Below are 12,108 nucleotides of genomic sequence, written 5' to 3'. Positions count from 1 at the left end.
AACTGGAGACTGTATGCATGCAATTTTTTTTGACTCACAGACAGTTACTGAAAGGAAAGGTAAAAGGAGAGGAAGTAGGATAGGATGCTTTTAAACTTCTGAAGAAAAGCGAAGAGCACAGAACCGTTCCAAATACAGAAAGCGAGAAGCAGGGTGCCCTCAGTAATAAGGATCATTGATAAAGTCTGGAGTTTTCTCATTCTCATTCCTCAATTATCATGCAGCTCTTCATTGAGTCCATTTTTTTCATTTTGCAGATCTCAGAATCTGTACATTAAATTTTGACTAGAAATAACTATTTCATTCCAAGAAAAGTACCCTGTTTTCCCGAAAATAAGACACTGTCTTATTTTTTTTGAACCCTGAAATAAGCACTTGGCCTTATTGCCATGCGCTGAAAAACCCAATTGGGCTTATTATCAGGGGATGTCTTATTTTGGGGAAAACAGGGTAATAGTACACCCTATTTTGCAAGATGTACCCCTCTTCAGCTATCAATACTGGCTGCTCAGAGGACAATCAGATACCATCTATCTGCAGATCCGTGAAAAATCCTAGAGAACAAGTGACAGTTGATCTGACAAGAGGAACGTTTTTTTAAAGACAGAAAAGAGGAGAGTCCTATCAGTCTGACATAAACACCTAGGAAGACTCTAGAACAGATAATAAAGCAATTTGATCCTATAAATAATGCAGTCATTCCAATAGTCAGTAAGCATTTACCAGTAACAAATCTCAGATTAACCTTATTAATTGTTTGACTGCTAATTTCCTAAGTAAGTTGTGGGGATTCTGTGGACATTATATACTTCAATTTCAGAAAAGCACCTTGAAATATTCCATGATAATCAAATTACAAGCCATTTAATACAGTTTAGATGGCATGTCTATTAGGTGGATGTTCACCATTATGAGAGAGAGGAGAGAGAAGGGCTCCTGCATTTTTTACATTGAGTATTTTCACAAGCCTTTTCAACAAGTCTATAGAAAACTGCAACAGTATTTAGCGGAACCTTTCTTTCTGAATGGAAAGTCCTATGGAAACTTCTTTTTATTTTTTAAAAGGCAAAGGGACCTGGTACATTTTCTAAGTAAATTTCTGAGAAGTTTTTTCCAAAATAGATTTGTAGATTCCTTCTGTTAGATCAGAGGTGTCAAACTCAAGGCCCGCGGCCTGCTTAGATCTGGCCTGCAGGACCGCTCTGGAAACAGCAAAGGATCAGCCCATGGTGCCTCTGCCAGTGAAAAGATAGCTCTGGAGGGTCGTGGGTAGCCCTCCCGAGCTCCGTTTTTGCTGGCAGAGGGTTGCAGGAGGCCATTGCAGCCGAATAGGAAGCTCGGGAGCCCATTTTCACAGGCAAAGCACTCGGGCCACCACAGGAGCCCCCGACATGAGTGATGTCAAGCTGGCCACACCCACCCGGTCACACCCGGCCCTCCAAGATCAGACATAACCCTGATGCGGCCCTCAATGAAATCAAGTTTGACACCCCTCTGTTAGATCGTCATAAGCCACTTTTTTCAGCTCTGTTGTAATTTGAATGGTCACTAAACGAACGGTTGGAAGTCAAGGGCTACTATACCTGAAGGCCGTGCTGTGCAGGCCATCTGTCTGGTATTTAGAAAGCCAGTGGCTTCCCTTGGAGCTGCTCCTGTTCAAAGCTATTCAAAGGACTGACACAGCATCCCCTGTTTTGGGAGAACGTCGCCCACTTGTGGCGGAAGCAACATATGCATTCTTGCCTTACTAGTTGACACATTACTCACTGGTTGAGCATGCACTGAATATATTATTAGCCTTTTTTTTTTCTATCGTCCTATCAAGTACCAGGAAAATCAGAAAATAGCTCTGGACCCATGTGAGACTGTCTGCATATTGTTTACAGGATATTTTGGACCTGGGTAATACTTACTATGTCAGAATTGCTGCAGCAATAGTTGGTACCACTGCCCAAAGGCTGCAAAAGAAAGCCAGACCCTCCACATAGGTTTCCTTCCCCAGTGCCAGGCAGGACATGCTGGGGAGACTGTTGGGCTTGGCAGAGTTCTGGAGCCTTTTCAGTCATGAGGTCTGAAGAAAAACCTGGGGATGAAGAGCCTGGCTGAGGATCCAAGTTAAGAAAAGCATGGCCAGGATGCTTGCAGCAGGGCAGCAAAGTCCCAGATGACATCGTGTCTCCTCCTTGGACTCAGGCGGGCTGTTTGGTTTCTGTAGTGGGTGTATTGTTTGCTCTTGGCTTCAAGAATTTGGAATTCTAGGATGAGTTGCTGGTTTTCATGTGCTTTTAAAAACGTAGTAGGTACCATGTATTTGATAATAAACCAAGCAATTTTTGGCAGTGCAATCTTAAATTTGTTCCAATATGTATTATCCCTTTTTAATTTTGGTTGACTTACACCGTTATAATGTTTTTGTTTATAATTTTCTTCAATTATTGCTTAATTTACAACTACTTTTACATCAAAGATTCTGGATACATTTACATAATAAGCTATTTAGTGTAGAAAAAAATTGATTTTATAGACATGTGCTTCCAAGTACTTGTAGAAAGTGTAATTTTTAAATGTATTCTAACTATAAACAGTTACTGTTACTGTGACAAACCCTCCAGAATATTTTTTTAAATGTTACTTTTGACATAACTGCAATTTTTTTTGAAAAGTTAGATCATTGGAACACTTATGAACTGTTGCAAAGTTAACTAAAGGAAGCATTTATTCCCCTAAGATTGAAACTCCAAGACACATTTTTGGAAGAAGCCAATATATGTGTTTAAGTCTGGAATATGTAGATAATATGAAGAGGAAAGTGGCTGAAATAACATCTTTCTTAGATTCAAAATGTCCTTGCCTTGCTGGGACTCCCCTATCTTGGAAGGATTGTGCTAGTGATTTCCCAGTCCAATTCAGCTATATATTTGCTGCAAGTGTTTAGTCTATGCTCAAAGCTACTGAGGCATTTTGGGATAAGCAGTGATTGGAAAGCATAATTTTTCCTGTAGATGCTTGGTTTCTTTGAAGATTTGCTTTCAGAATCTGGCTGCAGTTTGAAAGGAATGGAAGGCAATCTGAAGGACAGTTTGGGAAGGCTTGTCTAATGCTGCGTTTTCCATCATTTCCTTGGTGCTGTGAGGAAGTGCGCATGACTTCCAGTCTCATGTTTGTGATGCTCTTGCAGTATCTGGTTTGGTTTTGAAAGGGTGATTTCAGATAACAGATTAACAGAGTTGGAAGGGATTTTGTAGGTCTTCTAGTCCAACACCCACCCACCCTCGCCCAAGCAGGAGACCCTACACCATTTGATTTGGTTTGGTTTGGCTTGGAAAGGATGCAAATGGATCTGAATGGTCTGTTTGGCAAGCAGGAAAGACCCTTTGAAAAGTGCTAGAAGGAAAAGGTTTAGAGAGCAAGAGGGCCGGGAGATGGAGTGACCCCAGGCTACCCTAGTCCAATAAAGGCCACCACTAGTTGTGAGATCATGCATCAGTTTTGCTTATTGATTTTGAGCAGGGGAAATTGAGCAGGCTCTTGCCTGAGTCTAAAGGGACTGTTGATCAACTTTTTATGCAGCAGCAACCACAGCCTCCCAGACACTGTTCAGAGAGATGTACTGTTTTCCTTCACCATAAATCTCCCATTTAAGAACCCACAAATTCTCAATAGGGTTTAGGTCAGGTGAGGAAGAGGGGCATTTCATTATTCTGTCATCTTTAAGGCTTTTACTGACTAGCCACAAAGTGGAGTATGTTGATGCATGTGATGGAGCATTGTCCTGCATAAAAATCATGGTCTTCTTGAAAGATACAGACTTTTTCCTGTACCACTGCTTGAAGAAAGAGTCTTCTAAAAACTGGCAGTAGGTTTGGAAGTTGATTTTGAGTCCATCTTCAACCCAAAAAGGTCCAGCTAGCTTATCTTCAATTATACCAGCCCATACCAGTACCCCACCTCCACCTTGGTGGCATCCTGAGTAGAAGTAGAGCTCTGTGCCCCTTACTGATCCAGCCACGGGCCCTTCCATCTTGTCCATCAAGAGTCACTTTCATCTCATCAGTCCCTAAAACCTTTGAAAAATCTGTCTTCAGATATTTCTTGGCCTATTCCTGCCATTTCAACTTATGTGTCTTGTTCAGTGGTGGTCGGGTTTCAGCCTTCCTTACCTTGGCCATGTCTCTGGGCACTGAACACTTTGTACTTCTGGGCACTCCAGGTAGGTTGCAATTGTGGAGTATGACAGCACTGGAGGATAATGGATTCCTAGTACTTTCACATTTGATTCTTCTCAAATCTTTGGCAGTTAATTCGCGTCTTTTTTTCTCAACACATTTCTTTTGGTCCTGATTATCATTTGCAACAAAACATTTGATGGTTCTGTGATCACACCCCAATATCTTAGCAAAAAGTGCTGCAGCCCTCTGAAAGACTTTTTTACAATTTTTGACTTATCAGAGTCAGTTAAATCTCTTTTTTGGCCCATTTTGCCTGAGGAAAAGAAGCTAAACTAACAATAATACTAAATAGTACTAAAAGAAATAATATTAATAAACTAAAATAATAATCAGTTTAAGGTGGCTGCTAAAAATGTAATTGAGTAGATTTATTTCTTGTATTCTTAGACCAGAGTAACACCTCCTCCAGGGAGTTTCCCTGCAGAAGTGCTTACAACCTGACTTTTCAAGTGGTTTCTCCTTTTAGCAATGTGCCAGATGAGCAACAATTCTTTTAGCTCATTCATTTTTATTGGAGACATTCAATACTTGCTTATAACAAATATTTTCTGGAATTCCTGCTAGATTTTCCAATACTGACGTTTATTATATTTTTTCTGCATTTTTCAAACAGTTGACTGCAGATTGGAACAAATACGATGATCGTTTGATGAAAGCAGCTGAAAGGGGTGATTTGGAGAAGATTTTGTCTATCCTTGCTAAAAAAGGAGTGAACCCCACAAAACTCGATCTGGAAGGGAGATCTGCGTAAGTAAAAGGATAAGTTTGATTGCCACTATCCCCCCAACCCTGGACGATTTTTGGGGAAACCTACATGGGCAGCTCTTCATCTTAACTAGATTTTAGATGGATGTTTAGATGGAATAACAGAGGAATGTTATTCCTAATAGTCCTTAATATAAACTTGATTTAGTGTTTATTTCTTAGGAAACCTCCTTAACCCTTACAAAAAATGCAGTATATTTTTTTAAAAAATAAATAGGAAGTTGTTGGGGCTTTTATCTTGGGAAAAGAATTCATATCTATAACTCATGTTGTGTTTTGGAATAACCAGCTTCCAAATTCTGAAATTTAGAAATATTTAGAAAAGCATTGGAGGGAATCACTTTTGCAAATATTCTATTAAAGGCTGACAAAATTGATTAGCCTTAAAACTTTCTCTTTAAGCAACATCTGGAAATTCAAATGTTCTTTTATTTAAGCCAAACTCCTATTTCACAATATGAAAAGTTCTCTGAAAAAACCTCAGATGTTATGCAATGAAGGATACCTGACATGATATTGTGGATGAAAAGAATTTCAGGTTGAAATGAAGCAGAAATTGAGTAAAATGTTTTACAAGTAGTTCTCAGTTTATGTCCATTTGGTCAACCATGGCAGACCTGAAAATAGGAATGTATGACCGGCTATGAGATTCCAGCTGTTGCAGCACCCACACAGATGCTTGATCCTGATTTGGGTGCCCAGCTCATGATTACAACATCATAGAGAGCCACAGTAACCTTTGCAACCTTCCCTGCTGACTCTCCACAGCCAAAGTCAATAGGGAGGTCAGCAAGAAGTTTGCAAGCCCCTCCAGATTTTTCTCCCACCTGCTCTCCCTCCCCCAGGATTCCCAGGCAACCTGTGCCAGCCCTGCAGGCCCTCCCCTGAGACTCTCACTAAAAAAGGAAAGATTTTGGTAATTTCCAAATCTTCTAACACCCAAAGAATATCAGCTGTAAATGATTCCACAGAATGGCTTTCTCTCTGAAGTTGACAAGGGTGAGAATGATGATTGCTTGGAATATTCTATGCAAGGTTTCTTGAACCCTTTGTGGCAAGTGAGCCTAGGAGCCAGAGTTGGTTGGAATGGACTTGAGGGTAGCATCTCTTGGTAACATCAAGCCTTAGGGGGCTCAAGGGCTGTGGCAACTATTCAAAACTAAACAAGTAGGAAAGGAAGTAAAATGTGACCACACTGCTCTGGGAAGACTCTAGGTCTGTGCGAGGATTCTGGCGCATCTTTTGCCCCCTGTGGTAAACAGAGCAACATCTCACAGGGCCACTTTTTGGTTGGTATTGGGCACTTCAGTGACATTCCCCTCCTTAATCTGTTGGGGTTGATCAGTCAATCCTAGCCAACACCATAAGCTTTACAAGCATGTTGTTGCACATATTAGTGCAGGATTTAGTTCTACTTTAGCTGGAGCTCAGGAAGGTCATGTTCTAAAGTCCAGCAGCTACTGGAAGGTTATTTATTTGGATATTTTTCTTCTAAATGTTTATCTCTTCCAATTCACATGTTGGAATAATTTCAGCTCTAGAACTGGGAGCAAATTCTCTTGGACTCAGTAAGATTTATTTGTACAGAATGAAATTGTGCAGATGATCAAGACATTATTTTTTTCCCCTTTTGTTTCACTCAGATTCCACGTTGTAGCCTCAAAGGGTAACCTCGATTGTCTGAATGCTCTCCTTGTTCATGGAATTGACATTGTCGCCACTGATATAGCAGGTATGATTTCCTTGTTTAAAATAGAACAATTGCATGTTGTTACTTAAATAGCTTTAAAAGACCTACTAATGCAGTGGTGAAATGCACTTAACTTCACTATTGGTTCGGGAATGTGAATGCGCGTGTCTCTTCTGCGCATGCGCAGAGGGTAAAAAATGTGATGTAATGACATCCCAGTGGGTGGGCGGAGCGTCCCGCCACCGGCGCTACCGGTTCACGTGAGCTGGATAGATCTGACCGGATTTCTCCACTAAACTACTGTATTGTGTATCTGGCCCTGTAAGCCTGTTGGGTTCCATGATGCTTGTTTTGTTGCTTTGAACTATAGTAACCAGCACCCCCCCACCCCACCCCAAAAAAAGAGAGGTGTGGAACTAAAAGAGCCTTGGTGGTGCAGCAGACTAAAGCACTGTTAAGTAACACCAGCTGCCTGCAATTATTGCAAGTTCAAATCTCACAGGGCTCAGGGTTGACTCAGCCTTCCATCCTTTCGAGGTAGGTAAAATGAGGACCCGGTTTGTGGGGGCAATAAGCTGACTTTGTATAAAAAAGAACACCACTTTGGGGGGGGGTGTGAAAGCCCGACTAAGCAGGTATATACAAAAGTATGAAGGCTTAATGCATTGTAAGCTGCCCTGAGTCTCCAGAAAAGGGCGGCATATAAATCGAACCAATAAATAAATAAATATTTATTCTGCACTACAAATCATTTTAAATTAATAAAAAAGCCCAGTTTTCTTTCTTTTCTTTGAGGTATATAATTTAGTTAAAGTACAGCCACCAACTTAATCTGCAATTGGAGCGACACAGGGTTATTATATATGTATAAATCTGGGGGTGTTTGGGGGAGGGGGAATAGGCATTTCTTTGCGTATGTATGTAGCATATATATTCTGGCTATGTTCAGAATTTCCTTGTTAATTCTTCTCTTCAGGAAGGACTGCTCTACACTTAGCAGCAAAATATGGACATGCGCTTTGTCTACAAAAACTGTTGCAGGTATTAAATAGTTGACAAATTGTTAAATGTTATGTCGAAAAGAAAGCATGATAGGGAATTTTGTTTCTTTGAATGGGGAACATTCAGGACATTGATTAGCTATTTATAGTAGTTATCAAATGTCCAGTGGGATTTCAAAAAAATGTAAAAAAATTAAGCAGAAGCTGAACAACTAGAGGCTCTTTCTCTGCAGATGCAAGGTTCTTTTTCTTTAGGAGGTTAGTGGAGGTCAGTGCAGGTTTTATAGGTGGCAAATCTGTCCATGGGGTGGGAGGGAAAACGCTTAGAAAGGAAGCCCTGCAGATCAAGAGACCACGTGGAGCTTGTGGACTGATTTTGTAGAAAGCTGCATTATTAGAGTAGGTAGGATGTTACCTAATAACATCTTAAATGAGCGTTCCTGATCCATGTATGTAACATTTTTGAATGAAAATGTATTTGAAGTGCCGCTTGAAGTGTTGCCAGGTTTAGATTCTGTTATTATTAAAATGTAATGGTAAATATTGAAGGTATTAAATCTCAACACAATGGTAATAAGATACGCTTGGCTCTTCTATAGTACAACTGCTCAACAGAAAATGTGGATTTGCAAGGACGGACTGCTCTTCATGATGCAGGTAAGGGACAGGCTATATGTGCAACCAGGATTCCTAATGTAATGCGAAAACCAGCAGAGCTACTAACAACATGGAAAAACCAATGATTAATGCAAATGCTGCTTGTGTTTCACCAAAAGATGGATGACAATTGTTAAGGAACTTTTTTTATTACCTCAGTACTTTAAAATGGATGCATTTTGATTGAGAAATTGACTATTAGATATTAGTAGCTTAATACTGTTTAATAATTTAAAACAGTCCAGAGACTTGTTCCATGGATCCTGCAGCCAATAAATAACCTGCCAGTAGTTAAACCTTGAATTTTCCACTAGTAATATCTGTTGTTTTGCTTCCCAAAGCAATGTCGGATTGTACATCCAGCATACAGTTGCTATGTGACCACGGAGCCTTGGTGAATGCCAAAGATGCTGTAAGTTCTTTCAGAGTCTTCTTTCAGGAATGGCCAAGTTCCTGGTGCTTTTTCTTTCTTTTTTAATAAAATTTTATTAAACAGTACAATTACAGTGGTACCTTGGTACTCATCGTTATAAGATTCTGGGAGGTGCAATGAGTACCAAAAACGATGAGTAACAAACAATTTTTTCCTATAAGGAATAATGTAGTGAGTCACAAGGCAGCCGATACTAGTTTGTGCATTGAGTATCAAATGAACAATGAGTACTGGAACAAGATTTTCATGTCAACATGCATCAAGTACCAAATTCGATGAGCTTCAAAACAGTTGAGTACCAAGGTACCACTGTACATCAATAAAAACAAACATAAGCCAAAAAAAAGAATAAAAAGAAAAAATAGGACATGTGAAAAAGAAAACAAAAATAGAACAGAAAGAAATAAGAATATAATAAAGGAATGAAGTAAATGAAAAAGAGACTCCTGCATTACATTATCAAAAATATAATTGTAGTAACTTAAATACAACAAATGATCTTTTCCTGTATTCCATCTTTTGTCTAAACAAATCCATAAAACCTCATTTCAGTCCTGATGTCAGCAAAAGTCTATTAAGGATTACTGGCGATAACAACTTGCCTATTTAACTTTGATCAAATAAACCAAATTATATTTCTTCCTTTTACTTCTAACAGTCTTAACCTTCAAATAATGTTGTTAAACTTGATTTCTTTTAATTTTTTCTTTGTCCATGCTCACAAAATTCTTCAAAATGTTAACAAGCTTATCTTGTAAATCCAATATAAGAAAATTTAAATCACTTTCTTGATCTGTTACTTATACAAGTATACAAGTATACTTATACAAATTTACAAGTAAATTTCTTTTTAAAGAAATTCAAAACAAAAGCATTTTCCCATGGGAAGGATTCTTTTATAATGAATTTCAAAATCTTATTTCAAATTTATCTGGACCCTAAATCCATTTGCAACTTTCTAAAATTGAAGCCTTGCTTTTGCTGTTTGTTCCCAAACGTCTTTTTTAAAAAAGTTCTTAAACTTGTAGTTAAAACTTTTTTCATTAAAGATTGAAGGAAAATCATCACTGTAAAACCTGTCAATGCAAAGACTCCCAATAGCTGAAAAGCAGTTAACAAACAGTTTCTGAAGGAAGTGTTGTATGTGTACTTAGTGATGTTTCAAAGGCACCAATTGTGCTTCAAGCAAGATGGCTTTCACTTTTCTCCTGGAGCTCTAACCGCACTGGAGATGGCTGTCCTGCATTTTCCTTGTGAGCTTTCTGGAGCACTTGTGGGTGATCTCAAGTCCACTACTTATCTGTGGAGGAATTCTCGAAGAACAGGTCTACTTGCCAGCACTTCATTCTGCCACAGGCATCAGCTCTCCTTTTCATGAAGCTGCCTGCCATTTCTTACCCAGAAGTCCAAGTTTCTTGTTCTTTTGCCAGGATGGAAGGACACCATTGGTGCTGGCCACTCAGATGTGCCGTCCAACTATATGCCAGTTTCTGCTAGATAGAGGTGCTGAAGTTAATGCAAGAGATAAGCAAAATCGGTAAGATATCTTCCTGCAAGTCATCTGCAGATAATTACCTATATGTTTCTGGAAGATGTTAGAGTTAGTTTCTCTGAAGTAAAACCCTAGAAATTGTGAGTTTTGGGCCCCATGGATTCTGTAACTGGAAATATTTCATACTTGACTCAGAAAGATCTTGACTTGCCTTCCTTGAATTTGGTGTCCAGTTTGGAGGTTCTCCTGGATTTACGGCTCCTGCTTAGAAGAGCAAGCTGGCAGCTGTGGCCAGAGGGGACTTTGTGTATTCCATCATATGTCCACTTCTGCCTGTTCCTGGGATGGGGGCCCTGTTCTTAGCCATTAATGTCTTATTCTTGACATTAACACTATTTGTGGACTGCCCTTGAAGACTGTCTGGAAGTTACAATTGGTTCAAAATGCATTGATCAGGGTAGTTTTGGGTATCTTTTGTAATAGCCATGTGGCACCTGTATTCTATGACCTGCACTGGCTTTCAGTGGGCTTCTAAGAACAATCCAAGGTGATAATTACCTCACTAAAGCCCTGTATGGCATATGACTAGGGCATTTGTTGGGCCACATGCCCGGAAGCATATCTGAATGTCCCACACAATCCTTTCATGAATCAGGACCACCTTACAGGGCCCAGGAGGAATGTCTCACTGGCAGCTTCTGCCTTGACCTATTAGCAGGCGGTCAAGATCTGGCTTGTTCCCTGGCCCTGTGGGGCAGGAGGAGCAGAATCCCCACTTTGAGCAGTCACAATTGATTTCTCCTCTAATTTCTGATAGTTTTTAGTAGGTTCTAAGGATATCTGTTGTTTCTTTTTATAGTTGTTGGTTTGGCTTTTTTCCATTTTTGTACACTACCTAGAATCACATTGTCTGAGTTGGGAAGCCATATGAATGATATATGATAAAAGAGTGTTGGTCTTACCTGAACGCTTCTTCTCGTCGTGCTGAAGGATAATACAATTCATGGGTTGTTCCTCTACTTCCTTGCTTGAAGCTGAGTCAATCATTTCTTTAGTCCCACTTCCTTCTCCTGCACCTCCCCAGTTTTGACGAAGGCTGATTGATTGACTTATGGAGTTCTTCGGTGCTGTTGCTGATCACTTCCAGACTTAGGACCTGACAGTCTTCAGGATGGGATTGTATTATCCTTCAGCACAATGAGAAGAAGCATTCAGGTAAGACCAACACTCTTTCTCTGTTGTGCTGATTGGATAATACAATTCATGGGACATACCAAAGCTGGCTGTCCTAAGGGTGGGGCAAAGTCTGGTCCTGGGTCCCTGCCACTGTATGTACTCTCTGAAGTACTCTTCTGCCAAAGGCTGCCTCTGCTGATGCGAAAGCGTCCAGCTTGTAGTGTCTGATGAATGGTGACAGAGAAGATCACATTGCTGCTCTACAGATGTCCTCGATGGAAGCCTGAGTATTCCATGCCGCCGTTGTAGCTGCAGTCCTCATTGAATGGGCCATCACTTGTCTGGGCAGTGGCAACGACTGCAGTTTATAGATCTTAGTAATGCGTGCTCAAATCCACCAACCTATTGGTGAAATCTTGTTGCCCAATGAGCTTGGCCTAATTGAAACAAACATTGATTCTATCTTCCTGATAGAAGCCATTCTCTTTAGATAGATGTGTATCGCCCTTCTAACGTCCAAGGAGTGCCACTTCTTTTCTAATTCGTGCACCGGCTTAGGACAGAAATCCGACAGTACTATCTCCTGTGCCCTGTGGAAGGTGGAGTTCACCTTCGGTAGGAAAGTGGAATCTAGTCTCAACACTATTTATTTATTTATTTTTATT

General features: G+C 40.0%; 1 protein-coding gene across 9 annotated transcripts in view; it reads left to right on the top strand.

Annotated features, from left to right (window-relative positions):
- UACA (uveal autoantigen with coiled-coil domains and ankyrin repeats) overlaps window positions 1-12,108 on the top strand; it is a 77,378-nt gene that overhangs the window by 8,597 nt on the left and 56,673 nt on the right. For 8 of the 9 annotated variants that reach the window (XM_087877828.1, XM_087877826.1, XM_087877824.1 and 5 more), the window contains exons 2-7: window positions 4,843-4,976; window positions 6,638-6,726; window positions 7,661-7,725; window positions 8,285-8,342; window positions 8,684-8,754; window positions 10,206-10,312. In XM_087877828.1, the coding sequence (XP_087733954.1) occupies window positions 4,843-4,976; window positions 6,638-6,726; window positions 7,661-7,725; window positions 8,285-8,342; window positions 8,684-8,754; window positions 10,206-10,312 (524 nt within the window). Of the gene's footprint in view, window positions 1-1,907; window positions 2,297-4,842; window positions 4,977-6,637; window positions 6,727-7,660; window positions 7,726-8,284; window positions 8,343-8,683; window positions 8,755-10,205; window positions 10,313-12,108 lie in introns of those variants that run through there. The other variant, XM_060694709.2, reaches the window with a different exon arrangement.

This window comes from Pantherophis guttatus, chromosome 13, assembly GCF_059756535.1.
Source record: "Pantherophis guttatus breed Tessera chromosome 13, ASM5975653v1, whole genome shotgun sequence".
NCBI classification, from domain to species: domain Eukaryota; kingdom Metazoa; phylum Chordata; class Lepidosauria; order Squamata; family Colubridae; genus Pantherophis; species Pantherophis guttatus.
This window is presented reverse-complemented; position numbering and strand designations above follow the sequence as displayed.